General features: G+C 39.9%; 1 protein-coding gene across 1 annotated transcript in view; it reads left to right on the forward strand.

Annotated features, from left to right (window-relative positions):
- Positions 1-24,060, forward strand: part of SLC15A5 (solute carrier family 15 member 5) — a 65,974-nt gene that overhangs the window by 19,772 nt on the left and 22,142 nt on the right. The window contains exons 5-7 of the mRNA XM_073329880.2: positions 4,312-4,532; positions 7,446-7,632; positions 22,447-22,635. Of these exons, the coding sequence (XP_073185981.2) occupies positions 4,312-4,532; positions 7,446-7,632; positions 22,447-22,635 (597 nt within the window). The remainder of the gene's footprint in view (positions 1-4,311; positions 4,533-7,445; positions 7,633-22,446; positions 22,636-24,060) is intronic.

A 24,060-nucleotide genomic window follows, 5' to 3' on the forward strand; every position in this document is an offset into this window, starting at 1 on the left:
TCCTCTCATGTAAGTGCTTCAGGATTGATTCTTTGAGGACCTGCTCCATGATTTTTCCAGGGACTGAGGTGAGGCTGACTGGCCTGTAGTTCCCAGGATCCTCCTTCTTCCCTTTTTTAAAGATGGGCACTACATTAGCCTTTTTCCAGTCATCCGGGACTTCCCCCATTCGCCACATGTTGTACAACATGTTGTAGCCATGTTGGTCCCAGGATAAGAGAGAGAGTGGGTGAGGTGATATCTTTTATTGGACCAACTTCTGTTAGTGGAAGGGACAAGCTTTCAGGTTTTACAGAGCTGAGAAAGACCTTGGTGAAGCTCAAAACTTTGTCCCATCCCCCAACAGAAGTTGGTCCAATAAAAGCTATTACCTCACTCACCTTGTGTCTCTTACTTTTGAATGATGGCTATTGTTTCTGGAATTTTCAGACACATTAATTACTCACATATATGAAGCATCTTTGAGTTCCAAGGTGAGATTAAGATTCAACCCCATAATGCTGTGATCAGGTGGCTTCTCCTACCTGCTTCAAATACAATTTACCTAAGCTGAAACAAGATAAAGCTTACTGCTTCCCTGGGCTTTGTGCTATTTCCTTTTGAGTTCCATTTGTGAATAAAACTAGTCTTCCCCACAAGTCTGGCTACTGCCAGGGCTGCTCAGCCCCCATGCTGAATTCCTCTGAGAAACATTCCCTTGCCCTAAATTCTAGGTGGGATAATGTCACCTGAAACGAGTCAGCAAATCACACACCTCTTCTGAGTCTCTACTATTTTGCACTGTGGATAGTATTTTACTCCCATTTTGCACAAGTATAAGCCCTATCAAATTACATTGGTAGTGTTGCACATAATGTGTACAGGTGCAAAGAAGAGAGGATGGGATTTTCAGAGGAGCCTCAGGAAGTTAGGCACCCAAATCCCATTGATTTTTTTCAATGGACTCTTTTTAAAATTCCTGCAAGAAACTGAAGACAGTGGAGATTCTGGCTTATCACACGTTGACACCAAGGACATATCTGAATGAAAGCCGTGGATCTGAATGTACTTAGCATTAGGAAATTTGTATCTGAACTTTGCAGCTTGAGCCAGCCTGTCTGTTATGGAAAAATTATAGCACCAAGGTCACTGGCAAGGTTTACTTATGGTCACAGCAAAGAAAACAAGTGATACCAAGAACTTTTTGGTAACAAAAGTGGCCTTACAAAAATGTTAATTGCCCTACAAAGTCAGCACAGGCAGCACTAGTTTGAATATCATTGCTCAATGTTTTTCTGAACAAATGCTGTTTGGTTTAATTAATATTTTGCAAGTCTCAACAGAACTGATCATTTTTTGAGTAATATTCTGATGGCTTTGAATCCTTATTTTGGCTCCGTCCAATAAAATGATTACATTCGAAATTCTTTAGAGCCATAATTCAAATCCAGAGGTGACCTCAAATAAATGATTTTTATATATGCTCCCTTTTATTTTAAGGTAACTTTTCCAATGTGGACCATGCATTCCATTATGTTTAGCGGTCAGGCACTGACTTCATTTGCATTGCTTCCCACTGCTATAATTTTAAGAACTGGCAGGTGACCAAAGATGGGAAAAAATGTGTGTCTACCATCTAGAGTACAATGTAGGCTTTTTATTATAATTAAGTAGCATAGATATTCATGATTAGATCAAGGTCAGAGTAGCAGAACATCAGAGCCAAAGGCTGTTAAGTATAAAGAAGGGGAAAGATTGCTTTATAAAAGTTTTTATTTTAGTGTCTAAACAGATTAATATTTCCAAGGAAACATTAAAAATCTCAACATGTATAAACATGAAATGGATAATGTTGATATATGCTGAGGTACACGGTTATGTCTGTAGAACCGATATATCTGTTGCAACGATAGTGCTGCACATCATACGATTTCTGTACCGTCTCCCTTTGCCCTTCTTACCCCATACTTTCCTGAATTACTGCTTCAATTAATGTCAAAATTCGAACAGTGTATTTCTCTGAAATTACACTCCTCCTTAAAAAGGAGGGGTGAATTCTTGGCACTACTAATATCTGTGGCAAAGCTTTTATTGACATCACTGAGGTCAGAATTTCATGCAACTTGTTCATTTAAACAAAAGTGCAACTACAGATAAACAAGCTTCATACACAGGTTGAGTTCCCGATTTGTCTGTCTTGTTTACCTGGGAGGAACCAAAACCTGTCTGGAACTCTACACGTTGTTCAGAAATATCTAGTAGCTAACTAGTATATTGCAAGTAAATATATCATTGCATTCTTACTCTTGTGCAGAACAAAATATTTTCTAGATTTTCATAGGCTGTTGATTCTAGATTGTATTATGAGAGGAGGGAAATTGGTCTAATAAGAAATGTATTGACATGTCAGGGCTTGACAATAACCTGCCATCCATGTTAAATCTTCCTTCCAATGTGAATAATGGAACATAAGTCTAATTTCTTTAATGGTTGTGGTTTCCAAGGAATAAAAATGATCTTGGGTGTAATCTGCAATAAATTGGATATGCTGCAGCACAAACATTTCTTAAGGTGTAACATTTTTCTTTATTCATCCTGTCCACCTATTTAATAAGTGGGTAAAGCTGTCTAATACCTTAATCTCCCAAAAGGATGGATTTCAAGAGGAGTCTAGGGTTCCTGACTTCTCACAGGACTAGGCTGTAACTGCACCTGCTGTAGATGAGTGCATTCTTTGTAATGACACAATGTCAACTGGGGGGCAAAAAGTTAGAGATCAGCCCTGGTGTGTTAACATCAAATAGCTAGCTACAGCCCCGAACCACAAAGGCTGGTACAAACTATGCCCTTACACTAGTTCTCTAGTGTCCACTTTCACTTCTAAAAACCCTCTTCATGCTGACCAGAGGATCCAGAATCTATACCCTCTTCCTTTTTTTCTGATCAGTTTATCTTAATTTGAACACTACTATAAAGGTTGCTTTTTCTTCTTGGTTATGTTTTTGGACCTCAAAACTTTTTTTAAAAAAAGAGTACATAGGCCAGAAGATTTGATATTTGCTAACTTGGATCCATATTCTATATTTTCCTCTCTGTTAGGGAGATCTTATTTATCAATGCCAACAGTCCAGCTGTGGATACTAAGCAGCCAGAGAGTGGATTTAATCTTGATTAGCCAATAGCCATTGCTTTCTTAGTTCTTTCCTGACATTAAGTGAATAAATACAGTGTTTGTGATAGGTGCCAAATCAGGAGATGAACTCTACCATCAATAAAAGAAATAGTCCCCAGGCAGCAGCAGTGCAAATTTACCTCAGACCTCCCTGTCAGTATGTCTCAACCCTGGGACGACCTTTGTGGGATAAAGGCATTTAAGATCGATATATCGATCTAATCTATCTATTTTATCTAATCATCTATCTATCTATCATACTCATATTATCCCTCCTTTTCTGTAGTATCCAAGTGACTCAAACACCCCTGTGAGGTAGAGAAGTGCTATTACCCCATTTGACGTTTGGGAACTGAGGGACAGAGAGTAAGTGACTTGCCTGAGGTCTCACAGGCAGAGTAGGAATGTGACCCCAAGACTCCCAAGCCCTATGCTAGGTCCGAATGACTGAACCATCCTTCCTGTCTAAGTTTCTATACTTGTACCATTGCTGGTTTCTCTGAGACTGACAACAAGAATGGTAGTTGCAGTTGAGGTTTTTGTTGTTTTGCTAGGAACTAGATTGAGAACCCCAAATTTATTTCAGACAGCCTATCACATGGCCATCAGAAGGTAATATTTTTAATAATGACCAACCTGACCATGAAACATGACCATGACAAGTTCTCTATCCCATTAGCATTCCCCCGGGCCTTACCTCAATTCACCAGTGCCTCCCTCTCTTTTATTGACAGTATTGTTGGCTGGCATACAATAGCTCACTACTGGCTTGCATGGAAAATGACCCAGATCAAATCAATAAAAAACACATTCAAAGGAAAATATTAATACAGTATCTGCTCAGCCATAACAATAAATCATTCCAAAGTGTTAACAAGTATAATAATATCATTCTTCCTACTGAAGACAAAGGCCTTTACCTGCGTACCTTCAGTAGGGCAGTTTAGGGTGGATGCTGCCACCAAACTTGGCCCTATATGTTTAAGTTGTCTTGTCTTGTAAAGATGAATGCATTGGAACAAATCTGGTCTTCTCTACCCTTTGGAAATGACCAAGGTAAATCATATCAAGTTGTATTTTGCTACGAAAGTGACTTGGCTTGTCTTCAGTTTGGCAGCAAGTAAAACGTACTGATGCATGATGTCTCTGATCATTCACAGGTAGTTCCCAGCTGACCACCTTTGGGGTAGTTGCTAATGCACTGAAAATGTGCTGTGTAAGATACCGCCACCTTAGTGGAGATGTGACAAGCTGGTTAGATCATGCCAAGGAAAGCTATGGTGGCTGGTACAGTGAGACTCATGTGGAAAGCACGAAGTTGCTTGTCAGGCTCTTTCCACTCTTTGCCTTTCAAATTCTATATAGAATGTGCATCATGCAGGTGAGTAAAAAGCTTTTAATCCTAAATTCCCATGATTATTAAAATCTGATGAAATATATTTAATACAATTGTATATCTAGTTTCTTGGTGTGGTCCTCAACAGCTGTTTTACCAGTACAGTAGTCTGGATTTACTAAAACTAACCAGGCTGTGGTCCCATTGACTCTCATAAACTAAGGATGATTGGCTCGATCAGCACTTGGGAGAGAGCCTCGGGTGATGCAGGAAGACCAGTATGTGCTACTTTTTTCTTTGCATCATTATTGTTCTAGAGCCCAGTGCTAGGGAGCTCTGCTGCTGGAGTTGCTGTGTTTCAGGTGAGGACCTACACACTTGTGGTTATGAAAGACAGAGTACCCGTGCTTGTTAGAAATACCATTATCTCCAATTTCCTCAACAAATGGTAACTCATTTGATTTTTCCACCACAGACTTTCTCTGTAGTCCTAATGGTATGTTCTTTATACTGCGCTGGAGGGGATGTGTTTCTGGTATGGCCCACCCCAGAGGTGGGTGTATTTCAGTGGTGGACAATGTGGTCCTTTCACGGCCTGTGTATGGGTTTCTCTGCTTCTAGGGAAGAGGTGCTGAATAAATGTGAAAGTGTCATGCAGATCTACTTAGGTAGACATGATTTTTTGACTGGATGTTCCAGGTTAAGCAGAAGTTTTCAAGGTAGTTTACCCTGTGGCAACCTGCTGAGCCGTATGTTACTGAGCAGGCTTTGAGTTTCACTTCCACTGATTGGTGCTAAAATTAGTGCATAGTGCCAGGCTGCTGGAGGAAAAAAATCTTAAAATACCATATCTTAATTATACTGCTATTATTGACAGTCATTCCTGAGACAGCCTTTTCCTAAAAATAAAAAAGTTGATGTTGACACTTACCTTGTAGTGGCTAGTAATGTCAACGATGAACCTCTATTGACACTGATTATAGTCAGAATATTCAGGCATGTATTTGAAAAGGGAGTCAAATTTTGAAGGGGATTTTTGTACTTGAGGCAGAGGAAGCAAGGATTTCAAGGCTTGAGCCTTTTCTTTGATTAGGCGATAGATTAATATTGCTTCTGTAAAGATGAATAGCACACTCTCTATATTACGAACAGATTTGAGTGCCCATGATTCCTGCTGGTAATGTTATTCCTATTAATAACATCGATTTTCATGGGCAATTGGTAACAGAAATCAGAGGTCTATAAGTTGTGCGGCAGCCCTTCAGAGTTCAGCCACCGTTTCTTTGTTCACCTTAAGTTTTTGCATAGTTTATATCCTCCTGTGGAGGTGAGCAATGGAAAATCTTTTTTTTTTTTTTTTTTTTTAAAGATTTAACGTTCTGAATAACCCTAAAAGTACTGAACACACTGGAATCATTTTGTCCGCCACTGACTTGCAGACACCCCAAAGGTGAAAACATGGCAATTGTTTTAGGAATGCCTAACAACACTGAGCAACAATGTAGGACAGCAATTGAATACTAGCTCTAACTGAAGCAGCAAGAGTCTTAAGTAATTGGAAAGTAATTATCAGAGCTGGAATCTCCCCAGGAAACTAAGATTAACATGATGATCTTATGGGAAACACCATGGGGTCCTCTGTGTAAGTGCTCCAGACCTCAGTTGTATGTCTCTTCTGAACGAATTATGGAAAACAAAGCTAATGTAAATAACATTAGTTTCATACATTTGTCAAATCAGAGATTATTGCTCAAATGCATTTAATTGAATTGATTTACATTGGGTTTATCAGCAGATAACTGGGTTTACTGAGAGATTCATCTTCTGGAGAATTAGCAGGATTAGAAGGCATAGACTTGTGGTAAAGATGCAGGGGTAGGCGTCAAGAGATCTGGGTTCTATATCCAACTGTTCTGTGTGACCTGGGTAAGTCCCCTATCTCTCTCTCTCTCCCTATCAGTCTGTATAATCATACTTCCCTTCTGCACATAGGGATTGTGAGGCTTAATTCATCATTGTTTGTAAAGTCTGAGTCTAGAAAAGAAAGAGACTTGTTTCTTAATTTTGGTGGGAACTGCTCTGATACCATGATGATGAGTGACTTTGTAAAAATCTAGATAGACCTTCATTGTAAGATACAAAAGAAATACAAACTGTCCCCTGTTGCTGTGGGATACACCTATCGCGTCCTATAAACCTACTTTGATTTCACTGGCCTTAGGGGAATGGCACTAGTGGCCCTCTCTCCCCCTCCAATTATCAGTTTCTCTCTTCATTTACTGAACTAGAAATACAGAGAAATGTTGTTTATTCTGTTATACTTATCGATCAAGTTTTAGTCTGGTTCTAAAGAGCATGGCCAAGTATTCATCCTGTACATCGTATTGGTGCATCTGTTAGATACAACTTACTAACAAGGATATCTAAAAAATTACTGCTGTTTTTATAATGATCTATTCCTGTTTGTGTTTTTCTGTAAAATAATTTCATATCTCATGTTCCTATGAGAGGTTTGTGGCTGATCAATTCTATTAAAAAATTGTTTTGCTTCAGTATAAGGAACAATTAAAACTTCTTTCACAGAGTTACTGCTACGAGTTCAATCAATCGCTTTAACGAGGCATAGACAAAGAAGCTGATATGCAATGGTCATATTTGCTGATCCTGTTATTCTGAGGGGCAATTGAAACAGAGGTAAAAATTTTGCTCTCAGCAGAGGATCACAATGATGGCATCACAACAACAGGCAGATAATTGATTAATTTTGTTATGGTTGGGCCTTCCCTTTGAGAGTCTAGTAACAGGTCTGCAAATATTTGGTTTACTGTCATTTCAACTTGGAGAAGAGAAGATGGAAAAAGATCCATCTGGAAGAGGTTTTCAAATATATTAGAATTTTGTCCCTGCAAAAAAGCCTAAAAGTAGTATACTAATAAACAGGGTTTTTCCCCAATGCAGATTCCTTCAGGATATTATCTCCAGACCATGAATTCCAACTTGAATTTGAATGGATTTCTCTTGCCAATTGCAGCAATGAATGTGATAAGCATCATACCCTTATTAATTCTTGCTCCTGTTTTGGAATGCATCAATACTCATCTATTGAGTTCCAAGAGAGGCAGACGCTTTCCAACAGTTTACATTAGTGAGTATGAATACATATGTATATGGTCTTCATCTGCATTTCATTCCTGATTGAAATAGTAAACTAGCTGATGGATAAGAAGTGTGCACTTGCTGGATGACGTGATCAGTGTATTTGGAATTATGAACACAGAGATGGAAAGCCAACTGTTCTGAGGTTGTCCCCAAGGTGGATACCGCTTGAAGTGATTGGCTGTAACTGAGCCAAGAAAACATGCTGGTAATTAAGAAAACATCTCCACCTCCATTTAGAGATAGGTTGGGGAAAATCATTTTGCCTTGAGCCACTAAAAACTGACAAAGTTTTGAGACAAAGCACTCAAAGATGTACTAGAGGGACACTCCTGAGTCCCTGGGTGAGAATTTGCTTACCACCTAAAAGGTTTCTGCTAGTTCCAGTTTGATTTCTATATTGCCTGGTTTTCCAAGTATGAAAAGTTGTCTTGTCTTACCCTCTGTAAATATAACCATGAAACATTTACAAATTTGTAATGGTTGTGGCTGCTGAGTGCTAGAATACAACAAAGTCCTCGGGTGCCAGTTGTGTGCTTGGGGTACATAACTCAGAGGCAACCAATGTAGGTGCTTCAGCCGCTAGCCCTTGTAGGCAATAGCCCTGGTGGGGACCAATAACCACTCAGACAAATGCCTAAGTGAAAGGGTATTTTAATGGGGCTGATAGGAAAGGAAAAGTTTGCAGCTGGTCTAGGTACAGAGGCTATAACAGTTACAGTTCAAAGTGAGCAAAAGCCATTCTTGTTTGGGTCGATGGGGCAGTCCAATTGAGAGTCAGAGCTCGTCAGGCCTAGTGTCTCGGCTACCTTCTCCAGTCTAAATCTGGATCAAAATATGAATTTCCCAATAGGCTCTATTTCTGTAAGAGGTCAAGCAATAACTATGATTCTAAATCTCTCCCTAAATGTTGGGGCATTTCACAACTAGAGACAAATTTTGCAATTTTGGGACTCATCCCTTGTCAGTTCATATCTGAGAAGAACAGTGTTCACCCATTATTTAAATCTGTCTTCAGTCAGAAGGATTTCCAGACAAAGCGAACTCTATTCCTGTTTGGTTTATCATCCACCCTGCAATATAAACTTTTCAGACAAAACTGTTCATAAACCAGTATTTCCTCTTCTGTATTAATGCAGTGCCCTGTGGCATGGAACACAGTCAGTGCTGAAACGCAGAAGTATTAATCTGACTAAAGTTAGACCAATTAAGGCTGTTATTAAGTCTTACACAAACTAGAAGCGTATAACCCAGCAGGTCGCAATTAACCCTGGTTTTAAAAAAAATCTACATTAAACCACAAAAAGTACATTCAGATAATAATGGTTTCCTTAAAACCATGGAAATTCCAAATGTGTGCTAGGGTACTATCCTATTGTGCTTTCCTGCTGCAGAATACATGAGGTAGCTTATTCTTAATGGTTCCATTTTTAAAAATAGCCTCCCGTTTTGTGCCCACAAATAACTTGAGGTGCAATTAACTGTGGGTGCAAGCAATGTCTGTTAGATATCTAACTCATGATTGCACCTGCAAATCTGCTAGAGCTGTAAGTGCCAGCATTTTGTGCCAAAAGTTAATTAGGTTCACAATTATTTGCAGGAGCAAAATTGAAAGTGTAAATAGGCTTTTGGTTTTAAGCCAGGTCCTAATGCATTCAAATGCAAATTTCATAACAGAAAAGAAACCCAATAACAGCGATATTAAAGAAACTTTAAAAAAAAATTGACAAAGTTACAATAAAACATTAACCTAGTACATTATATATTACTTATTCGTGATCAGGTTAATATCAAAGAACCTGGCTAAAGACTAAAAATCTTTAAAGATGTAACTGCATAAATAATATAAACTATGCATTATTAATCCGACAGTAACATTACCTTTGGAACTATTGTGGTTTGTCATGTAAATCCTTATATGCAGAATGTTTAAAAATTCTATTTACTCAACAGACTATATTAGATCTTCCAAAAACATTGTTTTTTTTTATAAATTAGGGATGAATGAACTGATATGAAAAATTAGTGGCCCTAAATCTTAGCCCCAAACTTATTGTGAACCTGAACCTCTCTCTGAGACGTGTACGTATTCAGCCAATTTCTTTAAGATTATTTCTCATATATGTGGAATTCTTATATTTCTTGATTCAATAAAGTGACAAGGATTCAAAAAAGAATTGGCCATATATGTGGATAATGATAATATCCAGATGTACAATAAGGATTTTTTTAAAAAAAGTGATATTAATCCTTCTGCTGCAGGATTTAAAGGGGAGTTAGGAATAAACTTTCTCTATTCCATAATTGCTTACTGTAGGATTTCATGCATCTTCCTCTGAAGCAACTGGAATTGGCTGATGTTGCAGATAAGACTGGATTAGATGGACTACATAGTAATTCTTAGATTAGGTTGATATTTAATGCATTACAGACTCAACTAGAGGTAGGAAATGTTGTCTCTTTGCCAGGTAATAACATACTTTAGGGCTCTTAGAGATTTTTGTTAGAGGATTCTTTAATTTTGCAGGCAAAAGTTTTCCCACCGGAAAATAGGTAAGGCAGAATCAAGATATTAGTGCAATTTGTTTACAGGATGTGCACAAGTTCTTTTCCTTTGAACAAAGATCACAAACTGCACTCAGGTGTCTTTCTCTTGGAAAAACCTCAGCTAAAGCCCTGCTCTTCTGTCCCTAAGGGCGTGGCTACACAGGGATCACACATCACATTAATTTCAGTTTATTCACCTTCAAGTGCCTTGTGTCCACACACAGCATTTTTTTTAAAGTGAATTATTCAGCATTTTAGTTCACAGTAATTAATCCCCTTTGGAACAGGAGTAACTCCACTTCAGAGTGTGTTTGTTAGCATCATGGTTCATGCTACACATTCATCAATTCTAAGGCCAGAAGGGACCACAGTGATCATCTAGTCTGACCTCCTACATAACATAGGACTGCCCTGAATGAATTTCTCTTTGAACTAGAACAGATCTTTTAGGGAAAAAACCTACTAATTTTGATTTTAAAATTGCCAGTCATGAACAATCCCCCACAACCCTTGGTAAGTTGTCCCAATACCTTGTTACCCTCACTGTTCCAGTCTGAATTTGTCTAACTACTCCATTTCTGGCAGTACTCCAACTGCTATCCCACACCTGGATTGGCCTCTTTCTATACCAGCCACTGCTTCGGGGTCATCTTGGCCAGATGTCCTCTCTGCCTTTAAATGATGGCATGCAGTCAGAAGTGTCCTGTCCCAATACCAGGTAGTGGTAAGGTCACAAACCCATTAAAGCACCCATGCTTCCCTACAGACCGCTGCAGAGCTCCTGGACTTGATTGACCTTTTCAGAGAGCTAGTCCCATTCGACAAAGTTACCGGAATGCAAACCTCTTCAGGACACAGTCAGACCAAATGAAGACCAGCATGCTCCCAAGGCTGGTTTCAGTGCCAAGTCAAAGCAAAGCAGCTCCAGCAGAGGTACCCGAAAGCAAGAAACAAGAGTGGGGCCTCCGGTAATGCTCCCACTACCCGCCCATACTACAATGACCTGGCTGGCATTTTTACAAGCAATGCTACCAGCACTCCCAAGAATGATATGGCAGATAGTTTTCCACAAAGTGTCGAAGACTATATGGAAAGGGCCCTTGACCCCATGTGTAGGAGGAGGTCTGATCAGGAAGAGATTTTTCTGGGCACCCAAGAACAGTACGACACAGCAGATTCAGAGATTATACAAGAACTCCATGTGGCTAGCCATACTGAAACTGCTGTTGAAGAGAGAGCTCTACCAGCAGCCAACCTGAAAATGCAGTGGATGAGAGTTGTACCACTAATTATTGTGTGCTGTATTATAGCACAACAATACAGAGGAATTCAAACAACTTTTTTTCTGGGTACCAGCTATCCATTGCCATGTCAGGTAACAACAGTAGCCTTTCTCTTTCTGCTGGATTTTTAACCCCTTCAAGCTGCAGCTTGCTCAATGGCATTTGTGCCACAGATTTAAAGAGAGAGTTTTTTATTTCCTTGGAGTATTAAATCCCACAACCATCAGCAACACTTGCTGCTTCATTTTCCCCCTTCCTGAGATGTTCTCCTTTCCTCCCCCATCATCCACAGCAGCATCCCTTGTGCTTGGCTCACACTGTCATTAATGCCCTCAGCTTTTAGCGAACTTGAAATTTTGAGGTAAATGCATGGGGAGTTTTAAGGCATTCATGGTTATCAGAACTCCTTGGAATTAGAGCAATTATTGCTGGTTTCTATTTATTTTGCAGTATACTTTATGCTGACTGGTGAGTGTCATAAAAGAGAATTTAAGTCAAAGCCAAAGCCCTATTTTGGCATGCACATTGCAAGGCAAAGTAGTTCTCTCAAGACTGCTTATACAACTAGTGTTTCCCTTCTACTCTTGCACCAGCTGGGAGGGATATCTTCCTGGTCAAGAGCAGCACTGCATATCTTCTGGGTTTGCCCATTGCCTTTCTGAACAAGTCTCTTCTATGTCTCCTGGGGACCTGCCTGAGGGTAACATCCACCAACAGAAGGACAGCCAGCAGAGGTGCACTTGTAATTAACAATCCAGCCCTTGCTGACCCCTTCACCCACCCAGCATTTTTAAAGGGGTCCTATACAAGAGGGAAGTAATTTGGAAAATGTCTTACCATCTCAAAATGAGCCAGAGTGGGAAGAGAATTCCACATTCCAAAATTGCGAGGCAAAACAACATTTTATCATTGTCAGCCTGGAGACTAGGGGTGCTACAGTACGTACTTGTGCTTTTTCTGACTTCCCTTAGCACCCGTAACACGCTGCTCCATGCATACAGGGGACTTCTCACCTGCTGAGAGGCTGACAAACCTCTGAGGGGAGGGGGGGAAAGGACACAAGGATATGCTCAAGAAATGAGGGACTGCAAAGGGGGAAGTGTGGAGAAAAGGTTTCCTGGAGCAATTATAAAGGCTCAAAATGGAGTAGTTGACCCTAGAAAAGGACACAATGCAGAGGCAAACAGCTGTGATGGAGCACCTTTTGTTACAAAGGTCAAGACCACGTCCTGACCCCCACGCTTCAGAGCCAAGCTCCAGCCTGAGCCACAACTTCAAAGCGCTGTCTACACAGCTGTTTTTAGAGCACAAGCCCTGCAAACCCAAGTCTATTGACCCAGGCTGGGAAGCTCGCTTCTGTGAGCTATGTAGACCCTCAAGGATCCGAGAGGAAAACTGAGGATTATGGTCAGAGATGTTCACAAGCTTATGCAGTGGCTAGGGCTGCTTTTTCTGTTTGTGCAGTGCTGCTCTGTATTGGTTAGTGCTCATGAGACACATGCTTCTGGGCACCCCACAGTGGTGATTGTTCCTGAAGGAGGACTGCCCCATCCCATAAGATGAGGCATCAGCTGAAACTGTGGTGGTTTTATTTGGCTTACATATGTCATAAATATAAAGGGAAGGGTAAACCCCTTTGAAATCTCTCCTGGCCAGGGGAAAGCTCCTCTCACCTGTAAAGGGTTAAGAAGCTAAAGGTAACCTTGCTGGCACCTGACCAAAATGACCAATGAGGAGACAAGATACTTTCAAAAGCTGGGAGGAGGGAGAGAAACAAAGGGTCTGTGAGTCTGTCTATATTCTGTCTTTGTCGGGGATAGACCAGGAATGGAGTCTTAGAACTTTTAGTAAGTAATCTAGCTAGGTACATGTTAGATTATGAAATTCTTTAAATGGCTGAGAAAAGAACTGTGCTGAATAGAATAACTATTTCTGTCTGTGTATCTTTTTTGTAACTTAAGGTTTTGCCTAGAGGGGTTCTCTATGTTTTTGAATCTAATTACCCTGTAAGGTATCTACCATCCTGATTTTACAGGGGGGATTTCTTTATTTCTATTTACTTCTATTTTTATTAAAAGTCTTCTTGTAAGAAAACTGAATGCTTTTTCATTGTTCTCAGATCCAAGGGTTTGGGTCTGTGGTCACCTATGCAAATTGGTGAGGCTTTTTATCCAACATTTCCCAGGAAAGGGGGGGTGCAAGTGTTGGGAGGATTGTTCATTGTTCTTAAGATCCAAGGGTCTGGGTCTGTAGTCACCTAGGCAAATTGGTGAGGCTTTTTTACCAAACCTTGTCCAGGAAGTGGGGTGCAAGGTTTTGGGAAGTATTTTGGGGGGAAAGATGCGTCCAAACAGCTCTTCCCCAGTAACCAGTATTAGTTTGGTGGTGGTAGCGGCCAGTCCAAGGACAATGGGTGGAATATTTTGTACCTTGGGGAAGTTTTGACCTAAGCTGGTAAAGATAAGCTTAGGAGGTTTTTCGTGCAGGTCCCCACATCTGTACCCTACAGTTCAGAGTGGGGGAGGAACCTTGACAACATAGGACCCAAACTCATGTATTGTTCAGGTCTTGCTTTGTTTCTCTGAATGTCTGACTCTGTTTAGTTCCCCAATACCAAGCATTTTGTGAATTCATGAGATCTTATAATGGCTTCAAACTCACCACCAGGTGAAGTAGAAATTTTCCGAGGAGTGTCACCATACCCAGGAATCAACAAACTTCACTGACACTTTGAGGCTCCTTTACCTGTGTAAAGCACTTTCTCTGGATCTGATCTGATCCTTGCCCATCAATGATGTGGCCTAGAAATGAGATTCTGTCTTTTTACAATTTGCATTTGTCATTAAGTGTTAGTCCTGCTTTCTCCAGTTTTTCCAGGACTGCAAACAGATGTTGGTCATGTAGGGTCGATCAGTAAATAACAAGATAAGGATCCATTTGGCAGAAAGCCCCTTCCAGGAGTTGACATTGTCCTCTGGAAGTGTTCAGGAGCAGATGGTATTCCAAATGGTAGCCTATTGAAACAAAACTTTCCAAAAGGTATCATGAAGATCATTAGCATTGCAGATTCTGCAGCAAGTGGTATCTGCCAAAACCCAGATGGAGTATCCAATTTTAAGACATCTGTTTCAGTAAGTTATCCAAGACTGTGTTCAACATATAGGAGTACATGTTGCTCTCTGCAGATATTCTTATTGATCTTGGTAAGGTTTACACAGATCCCACTCTTTGTCATTTGGCTTTGGGACCACTACCATGCCAGCACACCATTCAGGTGGAGTGTCTATTCTGGAAATTACACCCATCTGATCTATGCAGCTGAACTCTTCTTTCACCCTGGGCAGTAATGGGAGGGGGACTCTACTAGATGTTGACAGAGCAAATGGTATAAGTTTAATGTGGTTTCTCCCTCCATTTCCCCCAGTTCTTGGAATAATTTTGGGAACCTCTTCCTGATCTCAGGTTCTAGGGCTATGATTGGTAGGTGGCTAGTAGCACAGTGCATAGGCCATCTACAATGTAGACCTCTTTGGATATAGTCTTCTTTCTTTCTGAGTTTCAGTGGTCAAAAATTTTCCTTTCACATTTAATGGGGACTGACCTAGGACTTTCAATATCTTTTTGTTAGTTCTTGACATGTTCATGGTTTCATCCTACTGAAAAAACGATTCTGGAATCACTTACATCAACTCCTGTCTATTTTGGAGTTTGCTTTATATTTTCCCAAGGCAATTCCTGATGATCAATTGTGGTTCTTTTTGGTCATCTCCTATGGCTCCAAAGTAGGAGTGTCTTCTGAGTCATGTTCTTGAAAGACAGGTGTAACCATATGTTTAGACTGGCAGACTGCTGCATAAATGTCCCTTTTTAAAAGACCTTTCCTGCATGTGGTGTTCTTGCTGGTCAAAGCTGTTTGCTGTGCGGTGGTTTGCCACACCATGGGCATTCTTTCATGCTCTTGCTGTATTCCTTTTCTTTACTCCATGTTAGCAATCGCTCTCTCTGGGTCCCTTTGTATTTGTACTGGTCTGGGTAAGTTAGGTTTCTGGGCATCCTGAGATATTTTCCTCCCAATGTCTGTGGTATCTACGGTGCATTCTTCCTCAAAGTTACTCCTGAGAAGAATCTCTTGCTTCTTTATGTATTGACTTTGCAGGACTATGTTCTTGACTTTTTCTAGTATGAGGTTAGGATCATTTTGAAGTGTTTCTGATAGTTGGCTGTCCCTCAGCCCTTGAATAAGCCTGTCTCTGATAAATTCTTCACTCATCTCCCCATAGCCACAGCACTGGATTAAGTTGTGCAGGGCTGTTTATGAAATCATTCACTGACTCCCCCTTCTCTTGCTTGTATAAGTGAAATGGTGCCTGCTCAAAATTACATTGTGGTGTGGCAAGAAATACTTCTCCAGTTGTTCAACTGTATTGAACTACTTCAACTGAGCTGCTGTGAGGCTCCTGGGAAAGATAATATTCTCGTCTACAGATCCCATTGTATACAGCAGGGTATTAACTTGTTTCTCCTCTAATTGCTGATGTAAACTGGAATTCTGACCAAACGTCTGGAATCTGCTTATCCAAAGTGGCCATCCTTCAGGGTAATGAAAATCAAATTCTGCTGGGGGTGGGATTTTAAAAAATGCTGGGTAAAATGTAGCCACTTCTATTACTTTACCAGACTATCGTGTGTTTCCACCCCCGCCCCCTTTATTCTTGCCTCTGTGGATTGAGGTGATGTGGCCCTTTAAGGGAGTTGTTGCTGTGTCCCTAGCTTTAGCTTCATGTTCTGACCCTCACTTACTGTTGCAGCCTGGACTCACTGTAACAGGTTTCTCTAGGTTTTGTGTTTTCAGGCTTCTTTGCCTTTTCTCCCAGCTCTGTGCAGTTTTTTGCCTGTTCTGGCTTGTCTGGAGGGCATGTTTCTCTGTTTCCTTTCCCCCGCTTTTCGTAGGGGTGTTCTGTGATCTTATGGATGTTTATTTAATCCCACTCTGACACGAGGTAGAGATTAGAGACTCACCCGTAGTTGGAGTGAATGCAAAAGAAGACTGACTTTATTTCCTACACAGTCTTACCTCCTTGTTCTATGCCCCCTAGTGGTCACACTAAATGTTGGCTACTAATACCACCCCACCAACTTCCTGGAGATGGAGAAGAACACTTTCAAACACATCATCGCTTACAGGAGATTGTGAGCACTCCATAGTTTGGCAATGTTATAGTTCCGTTGGTCTTAAATTTGTACTGTGTTCATGTTTAATTGTTGTTGTTCAATTAATATAATTTGTTACCTATGTTATTTGTTACCTCAATAAATTTTTTTGGTAAAACTGACTAAAAATTTTCATTGAGGAACAGCTCCCCATGTAAATTCCTCATAAAACTCAATACACAAACATATTTTAGTAGTCTTCTTGGTAACAATGCATTTATTACCCACAGCTAACCCCTGGCCTCATAGTAGGAGCACAACATTTCCCTGACCAGTTGGGTCATTTTTCAGAAGCATCCTCTCCAGCTGTCCATGAAAGAGCAGTATGCTAAGCCACGCTCATAGATTCATAGATATTTAGGTCAGAAGGGACCATTATGATCATCTAGTCTGACCTCCTGCACAACAGGCCACAGAATTTTACCCACCACTCCTGCAAAAAACCTCTCACCTATGTCTGTGCTATTGAAGTCCTCAAATCGTGGTTTAAAGACTTCAAGGAGCAGAGAATGCTCCAGCAAGTGACCCGTGCCCCATGCTACAGAGGAAGGCAAGAAACCTCCAGGGCCTCTTCCAATCTGCCCAGGAGGAAAATTCCTTCCCGACCCCAAATATGGCAATCAGCTAAACCCTGAGCATATGGGCAGGATTCATCAGCCAGATACACAGAAAATTCTTTCCTGGGTAACTTAGATCCCACCCCATCTAATATACCATCGGGCCTATTTACCATGAATATTTAATTACCAAAACCATGTTATCCCATCATACCATCTCCTCCATAAACTTATCGAGTTTAATCTTAAAGCCAGATAGATCTTTTGCCCCCACTGCTTCCCTTGGAAGGCTGTTCCAAAACTTCAATCCTCTGATGATTAGAAACCTTCGTCTAATTTCTAGTCTAAATTTCCTGGTGGCCAGTTTATCTCCGTGGCTTTCACTGCACTGTAGCAGTGTCTATGCAGGTTGTTTCTGCTTAGCAAGCTTGTGTGCACTACCCTACCATGTAGCCAGTCCTTGAGTGATGTTTGAAGGAGGTCTCAGCCTGCCACTATGAAAACACCTTTGGAATTTCTAAGTAATTATAGATGACAATTTCCTAACTCAAGAAGTGTTGCATCCAGCACAGAGGGAATTTTATATTAGACTTTGTCTTGATAAATAAAGAGGAATTGATCACAGAACTAAATATTAGTGGTAGCTTAGGGTACTAGTGATCATGACTTTATTCTGCTTGCACATAAATTTAATCAAGTCCAAACAATTAATAAATATACTTGGTGCTTTAAAAGGTCAAATTTCATAAATCTAAAACGAACTATGAGTTAAATCAATTGGGAGAAATAATTTAAACAGAAAAATGTAAATGATAATTGGGGATTGTTTAAGAACATTTTACTAGATATCCAAAAAGTCACAATCAAGCAAAAAGGCCATACTTTTAAAAAATGGCTTAAAGGGAAAGGGAAAGCAGTTATAATAAGAACAACATATAACAAATGGAAGAAGCATTGATAGTAATGACTATAAACCAGAAGTTAGGAATTATAGAAAATTGCCAAGGGAAGCAAAAGGACACAAGGCAAACTCTCTGGCTAGCAGAGTAAGGACATTATTTTATTTTTAAGTATATTAGGAATAAGAGAAATTCTAACCATGGTACAGGTCCATTTCTAGATGAAAAAGGTAGAATTGTCAATAATAATGCAGAAAAGCAGAAGTGTTCAATAAATATTTGTTTTATATTTGGGGAAAAGCCAGATGGTTTATTACTTTCCATTCCATCAGTAACTAAGGAGGATGTAAAACAGCTGCTGCTAATGCTAAACATTTTTATATCAGCAGATCAAGATAACTTGCTTCCAGGAATTTTAAAAGAGCTGGCTGAGGAGCTCTCTGAACTATTAGCGATAATTTTCTATAACTTTTGGAACACTATAAAAGTTCCAGAGGATTGAAAGAAAGCTAATGTTCTAATAATTAAAAAGGGTAAATGGAATGACCCAGATAACAGTAGGCCTGTCAGCATGGCATCGAACCCAGGCAAATTAATGGAACAGTTGATACAGGAGTTCATTAATAAATAATTAAAGGAAGGTAACATTAATGCTAGTCAAGATGGGTTTATGGAAAACAGATCCTGTCAAACTAACTTGATATATTTTTTTAAAAATATGATTACAAGTTTGGTTGATAAAGGTTATGGTGTTGATGTGTTGTACTTAGGCTTTGTAAGACATTTGACCTGAACCGCATGATATTTTGATTCAGAAATTAGAATGATGGCACACAGCAAATGGATTAAAAACTGGCTAATTCAAAGGTCAAAATATAATCATAAATGCAGAATCTTCAGGAACTAGATGTGTTTGTAGTGGTGTCCCTCAGGGATTGGTTCTTGGCACTATGCTATTTAATATTTTTATCAATGACCTAGAAGGAAACAAAACGTCATCACTGAACATTTGCAGATGACAGAAAGATTGGGGGAGTGGTAAATAGTGAAGAGGATGGGTTACTGATATAGAGCTGTATCAATCACTTGGTAATTTGAGTGCAAGCAAATACTATGTGTTTTAATACTAACGAATGTACTATTGTACATCTAAGAACAAAGAACATTACCCATACTTACTGGATGGAAACTGTATCCTGGAAAGCAGTAACTTTAAAAAGGAGTTGGGGTCATGGTGGACAATCAGCTGAACATTAGCTCTCTGTGCTACACTGTAGCCAAAAAGATTAATGAGTTCTGTGGATGTATAAACAGGGGAATATGGCGTAGGAGTAAGGTGGTTATATTCTCTCTTTATTAGGCACTGGAATATAGTGCCCATTTTTGGTGTCAACAATTCAAGAAGTACTTTGAAAAATTGGAGAGGGTTCAGACAAAAATCATAAGAATGATTGAAGGGTTCAAGACAACCTGCTGTCATAAGTATTAAATCCAAGTTTTGGATAAGTATCCAAAACCTCTTCTTTGTGTGTGTGTGGTGGGGGGGGAGTTAGATATGGGAATGAGGTCCAGTGGCTAGAAGAGATGAGTGGAAGCTGGGTCTCTCTTGGTTTCTCTGTTCCTGGCTCTATCAGATTTGTGATCCTGGGCAAGTCTCTTAACTTCAGTCTTCCTGGAATACCTAACATAGTAGGGTATTCAGGTATTAAATAAGTATTTATGAAGTAGTTTGAGACCTAGGGTGAAAAACACTATATATAAAATACCAAGTAGTAATATTTGTCTGTCTGAATCCTCTGTGGCTTGCCCAACACTAACATAGCTTTTTATTTGGGGAACTTTTGACATAATAGATTGCAAGAAGCTCCTTGAGGGCTTTATACCTATCCTTGACATGATGCATCTGCTATAAAATGCTCTCCTGTCATTGATTTTCAAGCAATAATTCATCCAGGTTCCTAATAAACACTAAAGGGGCCTTAATCAATGATAAAATCTTCCCAGAATGCAGTTTTTGTTTTTAAAAATGTGTATTATGAGTTCTAGAAATGCAGGAAAATTTCAGACTGATGGCAGGGGTTAGAAAGGAGTTTTGCTGGGGGAAAGGAGACCACACAAGGACTTGACTTTTTGGGTCATGTGGATACCAAAACCTTCAATGTTCTATCTCTTTTTGTCTCAACTTCGGTATAATCTTGACTTTGGTATAATTTAAACAGTCTCAGAAACAACCATCCTTTGAATATTGTACTGCAGAAGGTGAACAATTTTGGGACAGAGAACAGCATGAAGCTTCATAAACCAAGGCAAAACTTAGCACACAGCTCAGGTATTTCGGCCTGAACTGTCAAAAGTTATGATTCTAAGCCGATAAAATTTTTTGCAGCCAGCTCCGGTATTTTAGGGCTTGATTCTCAGGGATATTGAAATTTCACAATTCTAGATGAAGTCAGTTGGAGTTGCAGGTGCCCAGGACCTGTGAAATGCAGGTGTCCCAAATTGGGCACCTAAAATTAGAGGTCACTTCTGAAAATTTGGGCCTCAATATAGATTTATGGAGTTACAACAGTTTCTTTCTGTCTACACAATAGATACCCAATAGTATAAATGGGTGGCATAAGTACTGTTGCTAGTACCATCCCTCACACTTATGTTGTAGTCCATAGCATTTCAAATACCACCAGGTCAGAAGGATAGTGTTTTATAGCTACTTTGCACTTATCTTGCACTGGTGGGGAAGGTGAGTAGAGAAGCAGACCCCACTTTTAATCACTAGTACGACAGCATTTAACAGTGGTTCATGAGTCATCCAGTGACACTATTGGATGCTCAGAGGCAGCTGTAGTCATGTGATCTCTTGTGATCAAGATCTTTGAGATATGAGTGGAAACTAGAGAGCTGTGAACTTTCAAATCCATATTATAGTTTTTATGCCATTTCCTCTCTGTTCAGAACCAAACTTAAGGGGATTGCCTGGATCTGGGTTCAGATGAAAACTTCTGCTTCACTATAACAAAAATAAATACAGTTATTTAAGAATGAGATTACTTTTCTTTTCCAGTACTGCAGCCTCACCTTATCTTAAAATGTTAAACAATATAGCAAAAAGGTGTATCTCTAATAAATGTATTTTCAAAAGATTAGGTCAGTAGAATTCACCCAGATCAAGCCAAGCTCCATTAATATGTATTTGGACAGTGTGAAAAGGGTGAACTAGTTAAAGCCGCCCCCTCCCCCCCCCAAAAAAGTTATGTCCTGTAATGTTAAATAAGATATTTTAACTCTTAACTCATAAGTATGAATACAATTTTGTTGGGGTAAAACTAAGCAAAATTCATGGAACTGTTATGGGGGAAAAGGTACAAAATCAGAGTGTGGTCATGGTGGGGCTCAAGCTGAAGCCAGAGCCTGGCCACCCAGGGCTGACAGCCAGAGCTCAGCTGCCTGGGGCTAAAACTGAAGCTGAAGAAGTCACAGAGACCTGTTAAAGTCACAGAACCTGTGTGACCCGTGTGACCAAATAATATCCTCCTTCATAAGCTACTAAATAGATTTTCTGCACCCATGTGGAGCCTTACTGAAGTTGAGGGGGCTCCATGAGGATGCCAGGGGTCTGACAGTGTATATTGCAGTTCAGAATCAGGGTAAAAGGAGGTTAAAACCACCTTTACAAATTAAATTAAATGCAACCTTAACTATGGAGCCGCTAATTATACCTGTCTAATAAGAGCCTCAAAAAGCTCTGAGTGGTCCTAAGTGGGTCTTGTGCTCTTCCACATCTGATGAATGGGCTGACAAGACACAGGTCATATGGGTACATCCCTTGTACACTGGCAGTGTAAAGTGTATCCATGCTCTTTGTAGCCTTCTCACCTTACTCCCACCCTCTTCTCCTCCTGCCTTATGCCTTCACTCATGTGATCCCTTATACCTTCAAAAGTCTCCTTTTCCTCCTCCACTTACCACCTTCTCTCTCCTTTAAAATGCTTCTTTAAAAAATGCCTCCTCTTTTCTCACAGTTGGGGACCTCCAAAGCTGAACTCCCTGTGCTCAGCTGTCACCCTTTGCCATATCTTGTTTAGACTGTAAGCTCCTGTGGGCAGAGAACACTTCTTATCTATGTTCTGAAGTGCTGTGCAAATGTGTTATGCTGTATGCATGGATAATTAAGAACCCACTGAACTATATTTTGTTACCATGTTTTTTAAAAGAATACATTAAAATCATACGTCACTTGAATATACTGGAATCCTATAACTTCATTCTTGTCAAAAAGCCTCTCTCCCTATTTGCTCCATTTACCCAGTTGTAGGTCATCTCTCTGCGGCTCTGTCTGTGATGGTCGCTGGCTTTTCTGAAATACACAGGAAACGCTTCCCTCAGGTGGAACAGACTCTGTCAGGCAAGGTGCTTCCAGTTTCCTCCATGCCTTGTTTTCATCTGGCTCCTCAGTACATTTTACTTGGAGTGGCTGAAGCTTTGGTAACTCCCACCTGTAAGTACATTTTATCAACTAACAGGGAATTAAATTAACTTCACAAGAATTAAAATGACTGTCATCTGATTTCTCACCCCTGGCTCTCTTCCACGGGCTTTCTGAATAGGCTTATTCATCACCTGCACTGAAGGAGCTTAATTTCTGTTCTTTGCTGTACTGCACAGTGAACAATAATGTTCTCTGAGATTAGGAGGATTTTAGAATTTGTCAGTCCTGGTCAGACCATTGGACCATTAAATCTTGTAATCCACCCATGAGCAGTGGAGCCAATAACTACAGTAGGCAAACTCCATCCTTTCCCACTTGTATGTTGACTTTCTACCCTCTGCAAGTTGTTAATTTATAGTGAGAAGCAAGAGATTTGATTACCCTTATTTTAGCTTGCATAACTACAAATGTTGTTAGCCTTCAAAAGGTATTCAGAGCTCTTTTAAAACAGTTGTTTTACACTTACAGTAGTTGACTAAATGACCTTCTCAAGTGGTGAATTCCACAGAAAGAATAATATATTGTGTATATTTCTCTTCTTCTTGTTGTTGTTCTAAAACAATTTCAGAAGTGTTCAGATTTTACATAGGGGTAGGAAATAGCTTGAATATTTTGAGCATTTGAATTTTCATTCTTATACTCTTAGATTTCTCGGAACTGAGGGTCATGGTCTCACCCAAAGGATAATTTTTCCTGGATTTAATGCTTAGCACATACATAATGCCTCTTCATCCCTATATCTCAAGCACTTCACTGAGGCAGGTGTATGTGGTCTCTAAGTTACAGGCTAAGGCTATCAGAAAATTGTGACCTTCATTATTTAGCTTAAAAAAGAAAGGGTTAAGAGGTGACTTGATCATGGTCTATAAGTATCTGTATGAGGAGAAGATTTTTGATAGTAGAGGGCTCTTTAATCTAGCAGACAAAGGCATAACAAGGTCCAATGGCTAGAAGATTAAACTAGATAAATTCCAACTAGAAATAAGGCACAAGTTCCTAAAAATAAAGGTAATTAACCATTGGAGCAACTTACCTAGGGATGTAGTGGGTTCTCCAATACTCAGTCTTTAAATCAAGAGTGGATGGCTTTCTATAAAATATGCTCTAGCTCAACTAGGAGTGATGGATTTGATGCAGGAACTGCCTGGTAGCATTTTATGGCTTGTGATATTCGGGAGGTCAAATTCTGAAAAGATAGGAAATGGTGGAATTAAGATTGCTGGTGCATCCTGTTCGTAGGGTTGCCAAGGCTCTTGAAAGCTTGATTTTGCAACCGTCATATTCTTTATAGCTGTTCTTTTACAGTGTAATTTCCTAAGCTTTTTAAAAAAGTAACCTGAATAAACAAATTCCATCGTGTGGAACAACACGCACATATGCACGACACACCCTGCCATGAGTCATCAGCTGGGTTAAGGATCTTTAGATCCACTG

This window comes from Lepidochelys kempii, chromosome 1 (assembly GCF_965140285.1).
Source record: "Lepidochelys kempii isolate rLepKem1 chromosome 1, rLepKem1.hap1, whole genome shotgun sequence".
In the NCBI taxonomy this organism is placed as follows: Eukaryota; Metazoa; Chordata; order Testudines; family Cheloniidae; genus Lepidochelys; species Lepidochelys kempii.